The 23,868-nt window shown below is 42.0% G+C and overlaps 1 protein-coding gene across 1 annotated transcript; it reads left to right on the top strand.

The window, feature by feature from the left end:
• The first annotated feature begins 5,638 nt into the window (after nucleotides 1–5,638).
• LOC142757381 (cryptic protein-like) lies at nucleotides 5,639–18,822 on the top strand. The gene is made up of 4 exons (XM_075860619.1): nucleotides 5,639–5,729; nucleotides 9,581–9,695; nucleotides 11,501–11,613; nucleotides 18,368–18,822. The coding sequence occupies exons 1-4, from the start codon at nucleotides 5,639–5,641 to the stop codon at nucleotides 18,475–18,477; spliced, it is 429 nt and encodes a 142-aa protein (XP_075716734.1). The 3' UTR covers nucleotides 18,478–18,822.
• Nucleotides 18,823–23,868: the final 5,046 nt, after the last annotated feature.

Here is a 23,868-nt window from a genome sequence, read left to right as displayed (position 1 = left end):
GAAAATTGTCAATCATGCAATAATGTTACTATCAGAATTATTTATTGGAGAGGAATTCTAGTTGTAATATGTTATGGAATTGCTTTAAAAAAAAAAAAATCCTAAAAGTGTCCAATTAAAGAGTATTAATTCAAGTATTCTTTACAGTTTTTATTTTGTTTTATGTAGATTTATGTATGATATTAGTTGACATAAATACTCTTCGATATAAGCATTATTGTGGCTTAGTGGTAGCTACTGTTGCCTTGCAGCCGTGGGGACCTGAGTTCAAATTCAACGAAGGATGCAATCGCGCATGACGTTGGTGTGTTCTCCCCATATTTGCGTGGCTTTCCTCCTTTGCTCCAAAAACATACTGGGGTTAAATGACTTACTATGAAACTGGCTTGTTTTTGATTGAAAAAAACAGTTATAAGTCCCATTAGGGACACAGACTAATGCGAGTGATGGCAATCTCTGCATATATGTTGGCGCTATAAAAGGGGCATAAAATCAATATATAAGGATCCCACATCCATGCCGCGGTGACATCACTGCTTGACTATACTTGGAGCTGTTCATTACTTCTTAAGTACATAAAAAGTTTCAACTGTCTCCGTTACCGTTTCCAAATATTTTTCCAGCATAGCAGACTACAGAGCCTCTCTGGGCACAATCGTAATTTCATGAAGTATATTTTATCTGTTAGAACACAGTGAGGCAATGTAACATTTTGAGCGGCTCAGAAATGTTTTTTAAACACTGTGGGAATCTACAGATTTGGATGTCAATTGCTACATTGAAAATGTCAATTTCCAATTAGGAGAGCTCTCAGTGCGGCACACAGATAGAGGCCTGAGCGGAGCCTAGAAAGCGGCCAGGAAGAAGCGGGGAATGATTTGGTATTGATGTTTGCTGAGACAAAATTACTCCGTTAAGCGGGTGGATAAAAACAATTAACTTTTCTGCCAAATCAACTGTGGTGTGCTCTCATGCTAATACTAATTGTTTCAGAGTTTTCCTAGAACAGTGTGTTAAGAGCCACGCTTTCTTATAGAGTTTTGCAATGACCTGTAAATATAGCCCTGGGCTTTTTAAGATTTTCATTTTCACACATGACTGCACTAGCAAGAAGCTGCGCACCACTCTCCTTCCTTTTCATTATATACCTCTCCACTTCAGGTGTCTGACTTGCCTTTTGCTGCTTTTCTATTTCATGTTCCTTTGTCAACCTGATTAAATGTTTCATTGCCAATGCTCTAGCAGGTTGGCATTATAGGGCTTGATATTTGGGATATCTAATTATAAATGATTACCATAGCTCTGGAGTGGCTACTGTATTTTATTACTGACGTTTTTTGCCTTGGGGAGAAGGGAATGGGACTAATGTTGTGTTTCCATATATTTTATATGATGAAATAAAGCTTACAGTCAGTTGCCTGAATGATTCTGGGTTTTCTTGCATTTGATTATGAGCATCGTTTTCTAGAAATGGAAAAAGCATTAACTTCCGTAAAATATTATTTGCTAGACAGTTTGGAAAATACAAGCAGAAAAAAAAACCAGCAGTAAATATACATTATAAGGCCGGATTCACACGAGCGTGTGCGTTTTGCAAAAGGTCCATAACAGCTCCGTGTGTCATCAGTGTATGATGCGTGACTGCATGATTTTCGTTCAGCCGCCATCATTATGACACTCCGTTTGGATGTTTGTAGACAGAGAAGCACGTGGTGCTTTTCTGTTTTCATTCATAGTTTTTACTGCTGTTGAGCGAATCCCGCGCGTCCCACGGAAGTGCTTCCGTGTGCTGCGCGTGATTTTCACGCACCCATTGACTTCAATGGGTGCGTGATGCACAAAAAACGCACAAATATAGGACATGTCGTGAGTTTTACGCAGCAGACACACACTGCGTGAAAATCACGGACTGTCTGAATGGCCCCATTGACTAACATAGGTCCGTGCGAGGTGCGTGAAAATCACGCGTGTTGCACGGACGTATTATACGTTTGTCTGAATAAGCCCTAAGTGTTCTGACTACAAGGACAGGTTCACACACAAACTTTTGATGCTGTTTTTGGTGCCGTTTTTGGCTCAGTGTTTTGAGACAAACACAGGAGTGGACACACAGAAAGGCGATGTGTCAGTCTTTTCTTCATTAGGGCACGTTCAGACGTGACGGAATTGCTGTGGAATTCTTCAGCGGCCGTTTTTTTTTCATTTCTTTCTATACATTTTTAGGAAAGTTAGTTCAGACGTTGCAGAAAATAACTTTGCAGAAATTAGGCTGCGGTGCAGAATTTTCCCTCCGCAGCATGCTCATTATGTTGCAGAGAAGCAGCGGAATTTCACTGCGGATTTCAGCCTTTGCAATGCAAAAACTGAAATCTGTGGCAAGTCCGCTGTGTTTTCTGCAACGTCTGAATTACCTGTCAAATATGCAAATGTTGCTGCAGATTCGTTATGTAATTGCCCCGAATCTGCACCAACATTTGCAGCGGAAAAACTCTGCCACGTCTGAACATGCCCTAACTTTCCTTCCTGTTGGATTCACTTCTGGCTTTGGCTTAAAAAACTGATCCAACAACTGAACCAAAAAACACCAAACATGACCAAAACTGTGTGTGATCCTGGAATAAGGGTGCAGTATCGCGTGGCATATTTGTCTTGTATTTCCACAGCACAATTGTACAATGGGAAAAATATGTCTCAATTTCTTGCGTTGAGGAATATTTTACTCATGAGCTGATTTTTTTACGCTTGGAAAATACAAGGCAAATACGCAACGTGTGACTGTACTCTAAGATGTGGATTGTAGTCATATTAATATGCTTAACAAGGGCCTATACTTATCAAGTACATAGCACCACATGGAAACCCAGATAACTTTTCACTGTATGTCATGTACTGGAGTGCACATAAACGTGAGGAGAACATATAAACTTAATGGAGATGAATTTGATCACATTAATGCAACATACCGCCAACCAGGAGCAGACAGATTTATGAGCCCACAGGCAGCAATGACATGCCTTAGGCCTACAAACACACACACACACAGACACACACACACACACACACACACACACACACACACACACACACACACACACACGCTTCTATGGTGTTTCTTACTTGCATATTTCCTAGCATTTTTGAAGCTCTATAGTGTAGGCTATGTAGAATAGATACTATACTTTGAGCATGTTGGCAGCAGCGTTTTTGACCACTAAAGAAACACTTAAAATAAATGGCATGAAAAACGTAACCGAAAATATAGTCAATTGATTTGAGCCAATTGATTTTCTGTCAAATGGTGTCTGTGGAGCATAAAGTAATGTGCCCCATTGACAGCTTCAAAAAGGAATCCACCGCTGGGCCTATAGGTGGTAATCCAACACGATCCATCTTGCTATGTATACAGAGCTCCACATGTCATCCCACTGTGATCATCAATTACTACAATTATTTATTGAGCATTCACTGCAGAATAAGTTAGATGAATGGAGAATTTAGGAAAAATTTCAGGAGAGCAGATGTTGCTGGGCAGATTAATCCTGTAAGCAGGGCATGGGGAAGAGTAACATACATTATATATGGAATATTTATCTATTTTTATTTGAGAAATCTTTCAACTTGAACCTTTATAGAAAGCTCTTGAGCTCTTTATATTAACTAACATTTGTGTTTTCTGGGGTTAGAGATGGGAAATGTAGGTGTCTACACCCCCCCCCCCCACCCCCCTCGGAGTATTCTATGCAGTAACAGCACAACAATTTTAGGAACTCTTGCTTTTGTGGGATTATTATATGTAGTGCATTCCAGAGATGTAACCGACTGTAATAATATACTGTATGCCATATGGAATTAAAGGATAAGTGTGTCTATGATACACAGAAGCGTAGCATGAAGCTCGTGGGCTCCCGGTAATTGCAGTTTCTGAGTCTTCCACCTAAGCAGCGTTGACATTGAGTTCCACCATATGTGATGATATTACAATATTTGGGATCTATAAACACCTTTATAAGTAGTCTTATGTATAATGAGAAAGCTCCATGTAGCGTTAATATTATCATCTACATGTAGCACTACTGTTCTTTTATGTGGCAGTGGACTTCTTGGGTGCTGCAACTTGTGTCAAGTACAAAAACATCTTCATAGACATCATTATTTTAGAGAACAACTAAGCTTCAATACACTATGGCACTGCAAATGTTTGACCGTCAGGGTGAGACTATGATTTTGTCTTTTTCAGACGATTTTCAGCATGGTCCTATTCACACCATGTTTATTCACTATGTCACTGTATATATTCAAATAGCAAAAAAAGGTATCCAAACAGATACTGTGAATTACCCATTGGTTTATATAAGCCAAACATATGGCGAAAGACTGTACATCTGGATACAGGTTTTTTTTAGGTTTTTTTCTCACTATTTTTAAAAAGCATAGCCTGCCATACTATTAAATCTGCAGAGAATGTATACGCTATGCCATACGTCAATTATATAGGTATCCAACTTCATTTGTATGCAGTTGAATGCAATTTTTTTTTTTTATAAAATATACCTAAACTCTATGCCCAAAACGGGGGCATAAAAAACACAGGTCTCCCAATAATACACTGCAATCATTGCTATAAAGGAAGCACTTGCAAACTACTTTAAAAGCACAATGATACTATGACAAAACTGCTGGCACTTATTGGTTGAGCACTTATTATGCAGGATCTAGCATCTCTCCTGTAGACCCACAGCTTCAGTCTTTTTGGGAAGGTCTTCCAGTTTGTTGATATAGAGGGTCATGACACTTACACTGACACATCTTGTTTTCTCTTTGTTTATCAGGCTCATTGTAATAACATTTACACTGTTGGCTTTCCATTTTAAAAAAGGTAAGACATACTCATTATTCTTTAAGTTGTTTCTTACTGTCACTGATTTCCTCGAACATTCCCAGATTCTGAAGATATTTCAATAAATGTATAAAAGCCAGCATACAGTTCATTAATCTGGCTGAGCCTACTCATGCAGATACCTGTGTAAAACATCTCCTTTGGGTCAACTATGTTTTTCAGACCTCTTACCCTATGGCTCCATACTACTCAGTGTGCTACATTATATGGCACCATATTACAGTCATATGCTCTCCAAGAAGTAATGTACCATTCGATGGAACATGCCACAATTTTTCAGTGAACCAAGTTTATTAGCGCTATATTCTCTTTTCTTATGGTTATCACCAATGTATGAAGTTTACCATTGCAACTTCTCGCCAATACTTTGAATATAGGAGTATTACTTTCATATGTTAAATAGTTGCTTTACAGTAACCTATGACTTTGACTGTTGGACATGTTTGATGATGTCACACTGGGTTAAAATAAATATAAATATATATGTATTATTCCGGTATTTGACTTGCTTGCCAAAACGTTGCATCATCAGAGTCATGTTTAGAACGTTATATTCTAGGGCCAAGCCCAACAGAAGTGGGCACTACAAATATTTATTTCTTTGGACTGTCAATGTTACTTGAACCAATAATTTATTATTATTATTAATATTATTTTTTAGGAAGTGCAAAAGAACAATTTAATACCCTAACCAGAATCAGCTTACATACAACATCTAAGCCTGTTCTTGTAACTGATAGCATGGCCATGGATACATTGATAGAAATCAATGGGAGCACTGGAGTCAGAAAGCCGCAAGCAGCACTTATACCTTTCACTGGCCTTACTGACAGTGAGTATCCCACTAATATTGTGGGCGTTTCATTAGGTGTTATTGATTCTTAGCAAATATTGTGATGGTGGTTCCATCCTAACTGTTGAGGTGTCCACAATTACAATTAGATTTCTGTCAGAAAATTAGGTTATATCTTTTAGGTCATTAAATGTAATAGGAATAATGCATACAGATAAGGCTTCTTGCATACAGATAAGGCTTAGTGTCCCGTTCCGACGTTCTGTCTGAGCTTTCCGGGACCCTGACTGAAATCAATGGTGATGGAAACGAAAACCTTTGGTTTGCATTTGTGTCAGTCAGGGTCCCGTTCCGATGGAAAGTCGGAACGGGACCCTAGCACAGATGTGAACGATGCCTAATATCCTTCTTTCCTAATCTCCTGATACTTGTGAATAGACTTCGGTTCCTTTTTTATTTTGCATTTATTAGTTGTTACTTATATCAAGAAGTGGTCAGGATTCTGAATAGACATCACGTCCTGGCTGGAGGTAATGTATATTCATTGTCAGGGGCATAACTAGGAAAGACTGGGCCCCATAGCAAACTTTTGACTGGGGCCCCCCTCCGCTGGGTATCACACAACCCAGCCCCACTGGTAGATAGTGCCTCTCTATAGATTCCACCACAAAGCGCCTCCCTATAGATAACGCCATACAGCCCTCCCTTGTAGACAACGCCATACAGCCCTCCCATGTAGATAATGCCATACAGCCCTCCCCTGTAGATAACGCCATACAGCCCTTCCCCTGTAGATAACGCCATAAAGCCCTTCCCCTGTAAATAACGTCATATAGCCCTTCCCCTGTAGATAATGCCATTCAGCCCTCCTCTGTAGATAACGCCATACAGCCCTCCCCTGTAGATAACGCCATACAGCCCTCCCCTGTAGATAACGCCATACAGCCCTCCCCCTGTAGATAACGCCATACAGCCCCCTGTAGATAACGCCATACAGCCCTCCCCTGTAGATAACGCCATACAGCCCTCCCCTGTAGATAACGCCATGCAGCCCTCCCCCTGTAGATAATGCCATACAGCCCCCTTTAGATAACGCCATACAGCCCCCTGTAGATAACGCCATACAGCCCTTGCCCTGTAGATAACGCCATACAGCCCTTCCCCTGTAGATAACGCCATACAGCCCTCCCTTGTAGATAACGCCATACAGCCCTCCCCTGTAGATAACGCCATACAGCCCTTCCCCTGTAGATAACGCCATACAGCCCTTCCCTTGTAGATAACGTCATACAGCCCTCCCCCTGTAGATAACGCCATACAGCCCTCCCCCTGTAGATAACACCATACAGCCCTCCCCCTGTAGATAACGCCATACAGCCCCCCTGTAGATAACTCCATACAGCCCCCTGTAGAAAACGCCATACAGCCCCCTGTAGATAATGCCATACAGCCCCCTGTAGATAACGCCATACAGCCCCCTGTAGATAACGCTATACAGCCCCCCTGTAGATAACACTAAGCAGCCCCCGCTGTAGATTACACCATACAGACACCCCTGTAGATATCGCCATACAGCCCCCTGTAGATAATGCCATACAGCCCCCCTGTAGGTAACACCAAACAGCCCCCCCTGTAGATTACACCATACAGACCCCTCTGGAATAAGGGTGTAGTATCACGTGGCATATTTGTCTTGTATTTCCACAGCACAACTGTACAATGGGAAAAATATGTCTCACTTTCTTGCGTTGAGGAATATTTTACTCATAAGCTGATTTTTTTTACGCTTGGAAAATACAAGGCAAATACGCAACGTGTGACGTACTCTAAGATGTGGATTGTAGTAATGTTATTATGCACAGGATAGGGGATACATGTGTGATCGCTGGGACGCCCAGCGATAAGGAGAACGGGGGACCGAAAGTCCCCCGAAGTTCTCCATGACAAACCTCGGACTTCCATGGTCTGCGCAGTTCAATAAAAATGAAAGGTGCGCTGGTCACGCATGCGCACAAGCGCGACCGATGCACAAGTCATTTCTATGGAGCTGCAGGCAGACCCCGGAAGTCCAAGGTCTGTCATTGAGAACTTCGAGGGACTTTCGGTCCCCTGTTCTCCTTATCGCTGGGCGTCCCAGCGATCCCACATGTATCCCCTATCCAGTGGATGCATCCCCTATCCACATGTATCCAGTGCATGTAGGAACAACCCCTTCAGTGGCGTCGCGCTGTAGCAGCCGTAGCGGCTGCTAGCGGAGCCTCAGGCCATGGGGGGGGGCCATGCCGGCGGGTGGCACGGGCCCCCTCATGCTGCGGGCCCCGTAGCAGCCACTACGGCTGCTATAGCGGTAGTTACGCCACTGTTCATTGTCAGGACACTGCAGTAACGTTATAGTGTGTTTATGTGGCTGCACATAGTGATATAGCTATATCGCTATCTGCTGTGTGAATGAATGGAGAGAAGTGTATGACGCTGATTGGTCACTGATTGGTCACTGTCATACACTCCTCTGAACAACGCCCACTTGGCCAAAAAGTAAAACACGCTCAGTTGTCCATTGAGAAACTCATTAGCATAAAGCTAATATAAGTCATAACTTAGTCAAAAAATTTTCTAAATAAAAAACCACTGCTGTAATCTACATTACAGCGCCGATCACATCATGTACAATATAGGGCACTTATAATGTGGTGACGGAGCCTCTTTAAAGGGTCTACGTCAATTCACCTTACGTCTGACATTTTATAGTCATGTCAAAAGTAGTGAGCGGCAGGGGTCCGGGTGCTGAGACCTTGTACGATCACTAAAATGAAGAGACTACAGTGCTTTGCTAAGCACTAAGCCTCTAAAGATCTCATTGGACAGCTACATTTTGGAAATAACAGTGTATGCAGCCCCTTCATACTACAGTAGTGTTTAGTAGGAGTCTGACCGCCCGGACCCCCACCAATCACTACTGATATGTTTAGAAATTGACAGTTCCATACATCTAAATGGTGTTTGCATAAATCCATGCCCATGATGCAGAAACAACCCCATACAGATGTATAGAACAAATTTTCATTTACATCAATTTCTGCAACAAATCTGCACATGTGTGTAAACATACCGTTAAGCAAACCTATCATCTAAACCATGCTTCCACTAACAGTTATCAGGTCCGATTCTGCCTCGTAAAATCTACATGTTATTTCCATGAAGGAGAGAAAGAGGATAGCCATTTAGAAATATCCAGGACAAATCTTTTTTTTCTTCATTCTGAGAATGAATGATCTCAGCAGGGTCCGCCAGTAATATCTATTTATTATCATTGCTACATACCGCCAACATATTCCACAGCATGTCCATGGTTAGTTTTAAAGTTCTCTGTTGTGAATGTAATGGAAATATTTTTTCACTATACAAATAAAAAAAATATTCAGATTTAAAGGAAAATAAGATATTTCCGTCTTTAGTGGGTTCTAGTTTTAGGCAAGTACAGTATGGCAAATGCACTCTATGTCCTAATCACTGTTGTCAGGCACATTGATCCTTCCCTGATTCACTTCACTATGAAATCCTCTTCCCTTTATAGGCCGTATGGCTCCACACGTCCACTCATAAATCGGTACGTAACATAAATAATTGGACAAGACCCTGTAATACCCCCAGGCTGGAGTCCTTGAGTGTCCACATGAGAAGTACTAATCTTTAGTAGTTGTCCTTTAATCCTTGTATAAACAAAACTGTCTTAACTGAACAAACACTTCTAACAGGCAGCTAATTTTATAGCTTTACAAGACAATAAAAGTAAACCTTTAAAGATTCTTTGGTGGCTAGAGACAACATAAGATTTATCTATGGGCAGAGATGCTAAGTGTGTCTGCCTAACAATTTCCTTCTCTCTTTAGGCAGTAAACTGAGCAAAAATTGCTGCTTGAATGGAGGAACGTGCGTCTTAGGAAGTTTTTGTGCCTGTCCAAAGCATTTTATCGGAAGATACTGTGAATATGATGAACGAAAAAAGTAATACTCGGGACTGGGAGGTTTTTCATCAATAAAAAAAAAAATCACCAATAAATATCAGTTCTTGAGTTGTTCTTCTTTGTGGTTTTAGGGCATGACAAGACGTGGCATATTTCTTCCGCCACTGTCCGCATCAATGCTGCACATAATCTGCATTGCAGATTCTGTTGCTGCTCTGCCTAAAATGGGCATTAAATTGATGCTGACTAGCCGTTGCGTATTGAGGTGAAAGTACTTCCCTTCTCTCTATCAGTGCAGGATAGAGAGAAGGGATAGCACTTTCCCTAGTGAAAGTAAAAGAAATTCATACTTACCCGGTCGTTGCCTTGGTGACGCGTCCCTCTCTTGACATCCAGCCCGACCTCCCTGGATGACGCGGCAGTCCATGTGACCGCTGCAGCCTGTGATTCGCCTGTGATTGGCTGCAGCCGTCACTTGGACTGAAACGTCATCCCGGGAGGCCGGACTGGAGGAAGAAGCAGGGATTTCTCGGTAAGTAGGAACTTCTATTTTTTTTACAGGTTGATGTATCTTGTGATCGGAAGTCACTGTCCAGGGTGCAGAAACAGTTACTGCCAATCGCTTAACTCTTTCAGCACCCTGGACAGTGACTATTTACTGACGTTGCCTAGCAACGCTCCCGTAATTACGGGTGCACACACGTAGTCACCCGTAATTACGGGAGCCCCATTGACTTCTATGGGCCTGCCCGTGCCGTAAATAACGGCCCGTGATTACGGGCGTTTTTACGTTAGTGTGCATGGGGCTTCAGTCTGGCTGTAGACCTAGAAATACATAGGTCCAGCCAGAATGAATAAATGTCATGTTCGTAAAACAAATACGCTACGCAGCACACATAACATCTGCGGACTTCATTGCGGAATTTTGACTCTCCATTGAAGTCAATGGAGAAATTCCGCAATGAGTCCGCAACAAGTCCGCTACACGTCCGCAACAACCATTGTATGCTGCGGACACCAAATTCCACGCCGCAGCCTATGGTCCCAGCGGAGTTTTCCGCAACGTGTAAACGAACCTCACTAAAAAGCTGTGAAAAGCAATGGAGAAACGTGTACGCTGCGGATTTCCGCAGCGGACTGTCCGCAGCGGAATTCCAGAGCAATTCCGCTACGTGTGGTCATGCCCTAAGAGATTGTCACACATTATTCCCTGACTCTTGGATTATAAATCTATCTAGTTACGAAGTGATACTGGAAATGGGGAGGGGGTCATTGTATAACTAGGCAGAATTGAAATTCAGGACTATATTAGTTGTCATGCCACAGAATAAAATTTTCAATCATTTACAGTAGGTAAACACTCAAGAACTTACATTTTCTGGTATTTTTTTTGGCGGTACATTTTATGTTTATTTATACCCATTCAAATATATAAATGACATAGTTTAAATTTTTTCTAAACATACATATAATTTTACTTATAGATTTTGTTTGCTTTATGCTAATTTCAGTCCTTTCTGGAGGTCAGTTACAATTCTATTTTCTCTCCCTCTGCTCATAGTGAAGTGTTGAGAAGTATGATTTTTTTATTTTCCTCCCATGTCATTCATGGTCTATCTTACTACCATTCTGAAACAGCAAATTAGTACTACAACTCCTTGGAGACACTGCTCACACTACACAACCTACTGTAGCTGTAACGGATATTTCTCACAGCGTTAGTGATTTTACAGTTATTTTGAATGATGTGATATTCTTTAGCTGGACAGTTTGTGTAAATCTGGAGATAAATGCTTCGGAAAAGATTTTAACGTCACTGTCTCTAAATAATTTTATTGCATTTAGGAATTGCGCTGCCAATATCAAACATGGAGACTGGGTGCTGCGTGGCTGCAGGCTGTGTCGCTGTGCATATGGATTACTTTACTGCTTGGCAGGAGGATTACAAGCGAATTGTGGTGAGATGGATTTAATTTATAAAAAAAATAGCATAGATATTAAGACATTGCATTATTGAGTTATTTGAAAGAATACTGGATATAATGAACCCAAACATTCAGACTGCAGTTATCCTTAAAGAGGATCTGTCGCCAGTTTCATACTTCCCTATCTCCTACCTAATCTAATAGACGCTGTGTTGTGGATAACTACTGTGTTTTTTTTTTGTTTGTTTTTTAAAACGTTTATTAGTGACAAAGTTCTCAGCATTTTAACATTTATGCCAATTTTTTGTAAAAGCCCAACTGGGCGTTTTTTTTACTTTAACCAAGTGGGCGTTGTAAAGAAAAGTGTATGACGCTGACCAATCAGCGTCATATACTTCTCTTTATTCATGTCCAGCTTTAGGCCTTATTTACATGAGCGTGTGCATTTTGCGCACCAAAAAACGCAGCGTTTTGCGTGCGGAAAAAGGCACTTAACAGCTCCGTGTGTCATCAGTGTATGCTGCGTGGCTGCGAGATTTTCTCGCAGCCGCCATCATTATGACACTCGCTTTGGATGTTTATAAACAGAAAATCACGTGGTGCTTTTCTGTTTACATTCAGAGTTTGACAGCTGTTGTGCGAATCACGCAGTTCGCACGGAAGTGCTTCCGTGCGGCATGCGTGGTTTTCACGCACCCATTGACTTCAATGGGTGCGTGATGCGCGAACAGCGCACAAAGATAGGACATGTCGTGAGTTTTACGCAACGCACTCGCGCTGCGCAAAATTTACGCACTGTCTGCACTGCCCCATAGACTAATATAGGTGCGTACGACACGCGTGAAAAGCACGCGCGTCGCACGCGCGTATATTACGCTCGTGTAAATGATGCCTTAGTCACAGCATAGCGTGATCTCGCGAGATCACGCTGTGCCGTCACTGACTCTCACAGTTCCTTCACCGGAGCATCCTTCTGGCTGGAGGCAATGTCCATTCATTCCCGTTCATTCTTTGCTTGTACTTCAATAACAGCACTATTTTATATATAGTTATGAGGGGGTACATATATTTAGGGATGATGGGGATCACATTAGATATCTAAGGTTGCGGTCGCAGGATTCTGTGACCGCACCTCAGATAAAGCAGGTGGGCGGGATAAACTAAAGGGGAAGGGAGAACTAGTGGGGAGGGCCAATAGACACAGAGGGGGCGGAATAATTAATAAAGAACAGCCCTGTGTCGTTATGTAGGTCAGTGAGGTATCGACACAGGACTGTGTGTATTCTAACTCTCGTGCATGAGCCTGTATCGAGAGAAAAAAAGACACAGATGGAAATTTAGAATTTCCGGCAGGGCAGAATTAGGGTGAATAGGAAGGAAAGTGTTACATAGTTTGTACGGTTGAAAAAAGACACATGTCCATCAAGTTCAACCAAGGGATGGGAAAGGGGAAGTGGGATGGGAAAGGGGAAGTAAAAAATTTCTACACATAGGAGCTAATATTTTTTTGTTTTAGGAAATTATCTAAGCCTTTTTTAAAGAGGCTCTGTCACCAGATTTTCAAACCCTATCTCGTATTGCAGCAGATCGGCGCTGCAATGTAGATTACAGTAACGTTTTTTTTTTTTCAAAAACGAGCATTTTTGGCCAAGTTATGACTATTTTTATATTTATGCAAATGAGCCTTTCTTAAGTACAACTGGGCGTGTTTAAAGTTATATACAAGTGGGCGTGTATTGTGTGTGTACATCTGGGCGTTTTTACTTGTTTAACTAGCTGGGCGTTGTGAATAGAAGTGTATGATGCTGACGAATCAGCATCATCCACTTCTCTTCGTTAACACCCAGCTTCTGGCAGTGCACAGACACACAGCGTGTTCTCGAGAGATCACGCTGTGACGTCACTTCCTGCCCCAGGCTCTGCATCGTGTCGGACGAGCGAGGACACATCGGCACCAGGCGACAGAGGCTACATCGACTTACCTGCAAACGCCGATGCTGCTGCAGAATCAACTGTAGCCTCTGTCGCCTGGTGCCGATGTGTCCTCGCTCGACAACTGGGTGTTACTATTCTCCTTGTCAATAGGTTGTGTCCCTACACATTCTGAAATTGTCCAAACAGTGCTGATGGAATCACTATGTAAGGATATACACGAATGACAAGGGGAATGCTAATGCACTGTTGTCATTTATTCACAGATTTCCAGGTGGAATAACAGAGGAATGGCACAAAGCACAGTTTAAAAGAAGGATGTTTTAGCATTGTTATTTCATAGGAAATACAAGTATTTACTAAAACAAACATTTCAAGAGAGATGAGAGTTGCTCTAAGTATGCAAAGCCACTATTTTGTAGAAAGAGAATTATCCTCTTGTACCTCAGTGAGTGTACCCCACAGAAAATGGGATATTGTAGTCACATCATAATTTTCTGGTTTTGACCAGAGTTCGAATTTTAGATAATCAGTGTTGTTGCCCAAATCTGAACTACAGATGTAGCAGTCCTTTTTTTGACTCTGCTAACTTGTTTCTTGCCACTGTGTATTTAATGCGTTAAAAATCAAGTTAAACACTGCTATATCTGTAAAGGCCTGATTTGACCCAGTTTTTGATGTCTCACCTTTATGACCGACTCATGGTTTTGGATTAAAAAAGGGGCCTACAGAAACATTCTTGGCAGAATTCAAACCCCAACCTTTACATACATGTTTGTATGTAAAGAGTTCTGCCTTTGTAACAGATTCTCATTGCTTGTTTCAAATTTGCTTAGATAATTCTGGATTTTTCATTACCCTATATTTGCATCATTCTAAGGCTGCGTTCACATATGCGTCAGGGCTCGGTTCCGACTGAGCTTTCTGTCGGAAAGTAGCTCTGACTGACACAAACGGAAACCATAGGTTCCCATCACCATTAATTTCAATGGTGACGGATCCGGTGCAAATGGTTTCCGTTTGTCTCCGTTATGCAAGGGTTCCGTCATTTTGATGGAATCAATACCGTAACCAACTACGGTTTTGTTTCTGTCAAAACGACGGAACCCTTGCACAACGGAGACAAACGGAAACCATTGGCACCGGATCCGTCACCTATGGTTTCCGTTTGTGTCAGTCAGGGCTCAATTCTGACGGAAAGCTCAGACGGAACGTCAGAATAGAGCCCTAACGGATATGTGAACGAAGCCTTACATTTATATATATTTGCAACATAACTTTGGGCTTCAATAAAGTATGTAAAGTAAATGTATCTACACTATTGTATCTAGAATATGGGAAAGAAGCTTTTGAATGTAATGTCCATCACAGGGGCGTAGCTAAAGGCTCATGGGCCCTGGTGCAAAAATCCAGCTTGGGCCCCCCCCCCCCCCGCAACTTCACTTTATGGCCGATGTCTGTGGCCCACCTATAACTTACAGCTGCATCGCTGGGTTTCTTAAGTGAACTATTGATGCAGCATTAGCAGCCAGAGGCATTGCAACGGTCAGAAAAGGTCATGGGCACAAAGACATATACTTTGTACCGCCCACCCCCCATACCCCTAAATAATGCAGCTCCCAATAAGTGCCAAATACCAGTTCTACACAGTGAATAGTGAGTATAGTACAGTTACATCCAATGACTTACATGTGACTTCTCTTCTCGACTTCTTCCAAGTTCCAGTCATGACTCGTTTTTGCGCACACACTTCCTATTCTGTAGCTACCCGCAGTGCTTCTACAGCGTTAGGCTATGTTCACACAGGGCGGAAACGCTGTGGCGCAGGGAATTCTGGACGAAAAACCGCAGCAAATTGTGGTGCAGTTTTTTCAGCCGGAAAGTCCGCTGCGGAAAATGAAACATAAAAATGTGATACTTTTACATAGCCATGGCGACGCATCCCTCTGCTGTCCTGCATGCTGGTCACCTGGAATGACGTTTTATCCCATATGACCGATGCAGCCTCTGATTGGCTGTAACGGTCACATTGGATATCCCAGGAGGCCGGCCTGGATGAAGAAACACAGAATTCTGGATAAGTGTACGTTTTGGGGTTTTTTCAGAGTTGAATCGCTGCTTTTCCACCACAAAAAAACACCTGCTATTTGTTGCGGGTTTTACATTCCCATTGATTTCAATGGAGAAAACCCGTAAAAAAAAATAATTCAATTGCCATGTTGCGGATTAAAAATCGTACCGCAGGTAAATTTCTGAGCAGATTTTCCGCTCGTCATTTACGGTGCGTGTGGAGGAGATGTGATTATATCTCATCCACTCTGCTATTACTGTATTATCCTGCGGATTTTTCAGTACGAAAGCGGCAATACCAAATAAGTATAGTTTCTTAATTTTCCCTACGTTTGCACAACAATAATACCTTTTTTTTTTTTTTTTTTTTAAATTTTGTTTTTGCATCGCCACATTCCAAGAGCCCTAACCTTTTTTATTTTTCCGCCTATATAGCCATATGTGGTCTTGTTTTTTTGCACGACAAAGTGTAGTTTGCATTGGTACTATTTTGCGGCATGTGGAACTTATTGATCAACTTTTATTTTATTCTATTGGGGGGGAAATAAAAAGAAAAAGCATTTTTGCTGTTGTTTTTTTTTTTAAGTGTTTTTGTCTGCCATTCACCTGGCGGTTTAATTAATGTGTTAACTTTATTGTTCGAGTTATGATCATGGCGATACTTTATGTGTATTTTTTTTCACACTTTAAGGGGTTAAACTGCCAGAATTGTGCTCTACAATTTCGGCAGGAGCCAGGCTGTGTCTAGTCTTGTAGGTACACTGGCAGTACCCACGAGATCCGAGAGACTAATATATCAGTCACGATGCGGGAACTAGCACCTGCTTGTGACGGATATTGTTCATCGTTAAGGGGTTAAAGGGGTATTCTTATCTTGGGCATTTATGGAATACGCATAGGATATATGCCATAAATGCCTAAAAAGTGCTGGTCTCACCTATGTGATCGTCACCTATCAGCAGAATTCTTCATACACTTCAATAGGGAGGTGGTTGCGCTTGTGTGCAGCCATATCTCCACTGAAGTATATGGAGATTACAGAGGGCAGGAATTGGCGGACAGGGGTCTGCTGATGGGTGAGGATCCCATAGGTGGTACTTATGGCATATACTGTAAATAGGAATACCTCTTTAAGAAAGTAATAAAATACTTGTTGAATACAATTGGTGAGGAGAACTACAACTCACAACAGGTCCTGAAAACCTACAGGTATCATGGCATGCTTGGAGTTATAGTTCCCCATGCAGGGGAAGGGCATAACAGACAGTTTCTTTGCAAAGTACTGGGGACACTTTTTTCTCATAAGCTGCTGCAGTGCTGCCTGGCTCTTACCTTTGAGTCTGACTATTTCTCTGCTCAGCTCTGTGAGCCGTGATGTAGCCGGCACTCTGTCCCCCGAGGATGAATGTGGGCGGGTGGATGGACATACCTACTTATGCAGAGCAGGTACAAGATGTAATATGATGGGGCCGGGGGAGGGGGGGTTGAAAAGTTAAGTCCACCACGACTCATGAGGCACCTCCTGCTGCTAGGACCACGACAATTCCCCCCTATGCAGTGCACAGTCTACATGCTGGCTGCTGTAGTACACAGACTAGTGCAGCCCAGCCAATCAGTATGACCCACACTAATTGGCTGGACTGCAGCAGGCTGCGTCCAGCAAGTGGGCTGTGCGCTGCTCAGTGCGGGGAAATGTGTCAGACTACAGAGCAGGGCCCGCCGCTGCGGATAAAGAGGTGGGCGGGTAGCAGCAGCCCACTACATACACCGGCATCTGGCATTTGCCAGATAGGCAGCCCGGCCCTGCAGTCAGCGTTAGTGTGGCGAGGGGGCCCTGCGGGCCCCCCTGGCTTACGGGCCCGGTCGCAACTGCGACCGCTGCGACCCCTATAGCTACGCCACTGGTCCATCATTAGTTTCTTCTACTTGTTATCTTTTCCCAGTATCAAAAGAAGAGATTTGGTGTGACTGAAGGTCCTTTTACATGGCCCGATATGGGCCGTGAAAACGAGCGCCAATTGAGACAGCTTGTTGATCAGCGCTCGTTTGCTCCTTTCACAAGGAGCAATGCTTGGTTATGTATGGGAACGAACGATTGTTACTACGATTGATCGTCCCCATACATTTCCATAATATTTTGTCAGCACATCACCCTGTCATCATCGATAATATTTAATTCTGCATAAACTATACGAACAACCGATCAATGAGTGCTTGCTCGTTCGTCGACTGATCGTTGCCCGGTTTACACAGGGCAATGATCGAGAACAAGCATTTATATAAATGCTCGTTTGCCCGATAATTTACCCGTGTAAAAGGGCCTTGAGTCAGTTACTAAAGCAGGTCATATACATTAGATTATTAGTTTGTTTGGCCCACAGTAACCACCCTTAATCCCACCAATAAAAATATGTCTTTGGCTTCGCCAAATGTGCCTGAAACTCCTATTGAGGAGAGATGGCGATAGCAGCTGAAAATCTACAGCAGCGCTTTTCTCAAGTGAAGAGCAAATTAAATGGCTAAAAAAACAAAAAACAAACAGCCTCATACATATAGACCATTGACTAACTTTAATCAATGTCTAACTGGAGTCAATATGACTTACTTTATCAACGCCCTATATGTTTTAGTGTTTTTTTATGTTTTTGTTTTTAAATTAAGTAAGTACTGACCTGTTAATAAATCTCATTGATTGTAATAAAAAAATAAAATAAAAAGAAGCCCCCGATATGTAGATGCGTCTGTATTAATTAATGAATGAATTTATTTATTTTTCTCTTCACAGACCCTATGAGTGATGACATCGGGCTAGAATCATGCGGAACAATGTTACATCCATTGACATTTATTTTATTCCCTCTGTTAATTGGAAGCTACTTTGGATTTTGCCAGTGATAACAAAAAAACAAACAAAAAACATTTGACTTATATGAACATATAGACTCATCATCTGCTTAGGCTTGGATTACATTCCACCATTCTCATTAAGATCCACCAGAGAATCTTCTATCAGAGCAAAACTTGGCAATGCTTCTTTGGTTCTAATCCTGAGCTATCCAATGCATAAAAATGTCTAATGACCATTATCTCTATAACAGTAGCTTGTAAATGGCGAGATAGGGCACATAACCCAACTTTATATAGCGACCTTTATACTTAGGGATATATTATTTGCTCTTCCTATGGAAGAATTATGTCTATTAATGAAATATTTATTAATGAACTTTATATTTAATTTAATATAGCCGCATATAGTTATAGCTTTGCACAATTTGTATTGCACTATTATTTGTGTTGTAATAAACGTATCTTTCCTTTGTGGGTGTACAATGTATGTACTAAATAAAGCTACTGCATTAGTCCATCTGCTATCTATTGATGTGTTCCATGCTTTTGCCATATATATATGTCATGATTGTTTTTGACACAAACCAGTGTTTTGTGCTTTCAATTAGGATGTTATCTTTGACAAAATGAAGGGGTATGATGTTACACCTCCGAAAACCACTGTATATTTCACAAGTGAACGGGACAAGGTAGTTGACAAAAAACAGGCAACAAGGTTCCTGCCCTTTGTGTGACCTGGACGGTTCCAAGCAATCATAGTCCACCAGTTCCTTTGTCACTTGTGTGAAATCTCTAACCTTTCCTGTGTGCAGCTGAGAAGAAAGTGACAGAAGAAGTTTACGTTTTACAGGACTCTGTAGGAAAACATTATGCTGTGTGCTGACTTCTGATCTATCTGTAACAAGACGTAAGGCCTAGTTCACACAGAGTATTTTGCAGGCAGGAAAAATCTTTCCAATTTAGAGAGAACATAAACAGACAATATCAGAAATTACATAGTCACAAAGTTAATTTACAATTCAGACAGGAGGAGTGAGGACCCTGCTCGCAAGAGCTTACAATTTATGAGGAAATAAGGGAGACACAAAGTGTAACAGTGTTTGTTCAGTATAATGGTCCAGCAATTTTTATACATATGGGGTGGTACACAAAGTTGCATGAGCCGGACACCAGCCAGTATCCGTGTATGACGGACATGAAGTGCGTTAGGGTGCAAGGAGTGTGAGGGAATCTTATTCTAATGACTAATGGGGCCAAGGAAAGGAGTTAGATTAGGGATTGTTATAGGCCTGTCTAAATAGATGTGTTTTCAGGGCATGTTTAAAACTGTGGATATTGGGAATTAATCTGATTGTCTGCGGTAGTACATTCCAGAGGACGGGTGCAGCACTAGAAAAATCTTGGAGACGGGAGTGGGAGGTTCGGATTATGGCGGATTTTAATCTAAGGTCGTTGGCAGAACGTAGAGCCCGAGTAGGGTGGTGGACAGACATGAGGGAGGAGATGTAAGGAGGTGCAGCACTGTGGAGAGCTTTGTGGGTGAGAGTAATAAGTTTTAATTTTACTCTGAAGGGGATGGGCAGCCAGTGCAGTGACTGGCACAGGGTAGAGGCGTTGGTGTAGCGGTTGGTCATAAAGATGAGCCTGGCTGCTGCATTGAGGATAGATTGGAGAGGGGAGAGTTTGGTGAGGGGAAGACCGACTAGTAATGAGTTACAGTAGTCAAGACGAGAGTGAATCAGAGCAACAATGAGAGTTTTGGCTGGTTCCTCAGTAAGAAAATGGCGGATTCTGGAGATGTTTTTGAGGTGAAAATGACAGGAGCGTGAAAGTGATTGAATGTGAGGAGTAAAAGTAAGATCTGAGTCAAAAATAACCCAGAGACAGCGGGCGTGCTGCTTAGGAGTTATGATAGTGCCACACACTGAGATGGAGACATCAGGTTTAGGGAGGTTAGTAGATGGTGGGAACACAAGGAGCTCAGTTTTAGAAAGATTCAGTTTTCAGATAGAGAGAGGACATGATGTTATAGACAGCGGACAGACAATCACTGGTGTTTTGTATTAGAGCAGGGATGATGTCATGGGAAGAGGCATATAATTGGGTGTCATCAGCGTAGAGATGGTACTGGAAGCCAAATCTGCTGATAGTTTGTCAAATAGGGGCTGTGTAGAGAGAAAAGAGGAGCGGACCTAGGACTGATCCCTGAGGAACCCCGATAGCAAGGGGAAGAGGAGAAGAAGTAGAACCAGCAAATGACACGCTGAACGAGCGGTCAGAGAGATAGGAGGAAAATCAAGAGAGAGCCGCGTCCTTGAGGCCAATAGAGTGGAGCATGTTAAGTAGGAGTTTGTGGTCTACAGTGTCAAAGGCTGCAGAGAGATCCAGAAGAATCAGGAGAGAGGATTTACCCTCCGATTTAGCTGCCAAGGGATCAATTGAGACTTTAGTAAGGGCAGTATCTGTAGAGTGCGGAAACCAGATTGTAAGGGGTCTAGAATGGAGTTAGCAGAGAGATCGCGGATAAGGCGAGAGTAGACCAAGCGTTCCAGGAGTTTGGAGATGAAGGGAAGATTAGAGACTGCTCGGTAGTTAGCAGCGCTGGATCTATGAGTCCAAACCACTGCTGAACCTTAAGGCCCTTTTACAAGGGCCAATTATCGCATTGCATCGTTTATGCAGCAGAACATTTTATCGTTGTCAGCAGCACATCTCCCTGTATAAACAGGAAGATGTGCTGCTGACATGACAGAAATGCATGGGGACGAGTGATCGTAGTAATGATGGCTTGTCCCCAAATATTACTGACCATAGCACTTTGTGAAAGGAACAAACAAGTGGCAATCAACAAACTGTCTCGTTGATCGGCACTCGCTATTACAGCCTAAATTGGCCAGTGTAAAAGGACCCTAGAATGAAAGGCTGCGCTTTGGGTCTCTGGTTGGTTCATTCTGAGATACTGCAATCTCATTCAAAACAATGGGACTGTAGCCCCCTCAACTTCCCTAATGGAAATCTCTGATTGATACAGATAGGAAATAAGAGCATAAAACTTGTTTGAGTGCTGTGGTCCGTTTGTTATAGCAATTGGGTCATGGATATCATCCACATGTTTCAATGACATATCAGAAGGTGCAATTACCCTTTTCTTTTTTTTTATTTCATTACTAAGTTCATTCAGTACAGTTATTAAATACAAAAATATTTAATGTTTTGAGTAGAACTAGTTTTGCAGGAGTGCCCCGGCCGGGATAGGGCATCAATGTTTAAGTCCCAAGAACCCCATATAGAATGTCTCAGGCAGAATTAAGATAAAAAGTTATTTTTGGATAAAGTAGGTGGAAAATTGCTGACTAGTTCTTGTATATATGTCTTTCAGTTATATGCAAAGGACACAAATACAATCCTGACTGTATTTTAGAACAGCCCTTTATTATTATTATTATTATTAATATTATTATTATTATTATTATTATTATTATTATTATTATTATTATTATTATTATTATTATTATTATGTTACCACACTGTGTAGATGTGGTAGACTATTTTCATTATAGTCATAGCCAATCTTTACTTTACCAAGATAATTTCTTCATAGAAATGTCAGATTCATTTGTTAGTAAATCCAAACTCGAGGTGACTGTATCTTGTCTTCAGTCCTTTTTACTATATTACCTTAGACTGTTTTTAAGGACTAGTTCACACTGAGTTTTTGGGCACGTTTTTTGACGCGGAAACCTCGCCGCAAAGTGCACCAAAAACCGTCCGAAAATGCCTCCCATAGATTTCAATGGGAGGCGGAGGCGTTTTTTTCCCATGCCCTCTCTTCGGGCGTTTACGCTTCTGACCTCCCATTTACATCAACGGGAGGCAGAAAAAGCTTATTTTGTGGCGTTTTATGCTCGCGGCGCTCAATGGTCGCGGGCAAAAAACGCAGCGAAAAACACAGCGAAAATCAGCGTGCAGGCAGAGCAAAATCTGCCTCAAAATTCCAAACAGAATTTTGAGGCATATTTTCCTCCTGCAAAAAACTCTGTGTGAACCCAGCCATTTGGCTATGTTCACACGGAGTATTTTGGGGGAGGAATATCTGCCTCAAAATTCCGTTTGGAACTTTGAGGCAGATATTCCTCTCCCTGCACGCCGATTTTCGCGGCAATTATCGCGCCGTTTTTCGCCCGCGGCCATTGAGCGCCGCGGGCATAAAACAGCGAGATATACGCTTTCTCCTGCCTCCCATTGAAGTCAATGGGAGGTCGGAGGCGGAAGCGCCCGAAGATAGGGCATGTCGCTTCTTTTTACTGCTCGCGGGAAAAAGACGCCGACGCCTCCCATTGAAATCAATGGGAGGCGTTCTCGGGCCGTTTCTGCCGAGTTTTGCGACGCGGTTTCCGCGTCAAAAAACTCGGCAAAATACCCCGTGTGAACATAGCCTTACATTTCTAGTATTTATTTTTTGTGAGGTTGATTAGAAGAACAGTGTATAATTTTTGACAATATATCAATATCAATATTTGATATTCATTTCAAGCTGAATAGATATTTAACACACTATCTATTCAGCTTGAAATGCATATCAACTATTTTCCAGTTTACAGGTCATTACAATATTGCTGGTTACAATTTTATCTTTTGACCTTCCCAATTGAGAAACACAAGATAGTACATTATGAAATTGAACTTGAAGGATGAAGTTGCTATATTCTTGTTAACGTTGCACAACCATACTGTCCATTTACAAATAAGGGTCCTAGTACATTGACAGAAATGGGGCGCCGATCAACGAGACAGCTTGTTCATTGGCACTCATTTGCTCCTTTCACAAAGAAAAATTATTGCTTCATCATGTCAGATACGAGGCCGACAACAATGATTTTTAATGCTGCATAAAAGAGCAGATCAGGCGATGAACGAGGGTTTGCTTGTTCATCGGTTGATCGTTGTACTGTTTACACAGGGCAATGATCGGGAACAACCGTTCATATGAACACTCATTTGCCCAATCATTGGCCCGTGTAATAGGGCCTTTTATCTATTTGGAAACGTTGTTTTATTAATGTTCTGACTATTTTCAAGCATTAGTTCAAATTTAAGGGGCAGAATTGTTTTTTTAGCAAGCTAAAATGTCAAATACTAAAGTCTGGTTGATACAACAATTTCTGCAGTTCCTTTGTGCTCACCAGGAGCCATGTGAACTATGGAAGCTCAGGCTACGTAGCGATAGAGGGTGCTGTTGGGGCATGTGGCCCAGGTGCTGAGCGCCAGTGAGGGCGCTGACAAGCCATTCTGCATTGCCCAGGGTATTTAGATACAAGGCTAGGGCAGCGAACTGAATATTTCCCCCTGGCGAAGCAAAGCTTAGTTTCAACACCCTAGCCTACTACTGCTAGGGAACCACAGATTCTGTAATCTGGGCTATGGGCTATGTATCCAGGA

Source organism: Rhinoderma darwinii, chromosome 1 (genome assembly GCF_050947455.1).
Source record: "Rhinoderma darwinii isolate aRhiDar2 chromosome 1, aRhiDar2.hap1, whole genome shotgun sequence".
NCBI lineage: Eukaryota > Metazoa > Chordata > Amphibia > Anura > Rhinodermatidae > Rhinoderma > Rhinoderma darwinii.
Note: the sequence above shows the minus strand (reverse complement) of the source record. Positions and strands in the feature narration are given on the sequence as shown.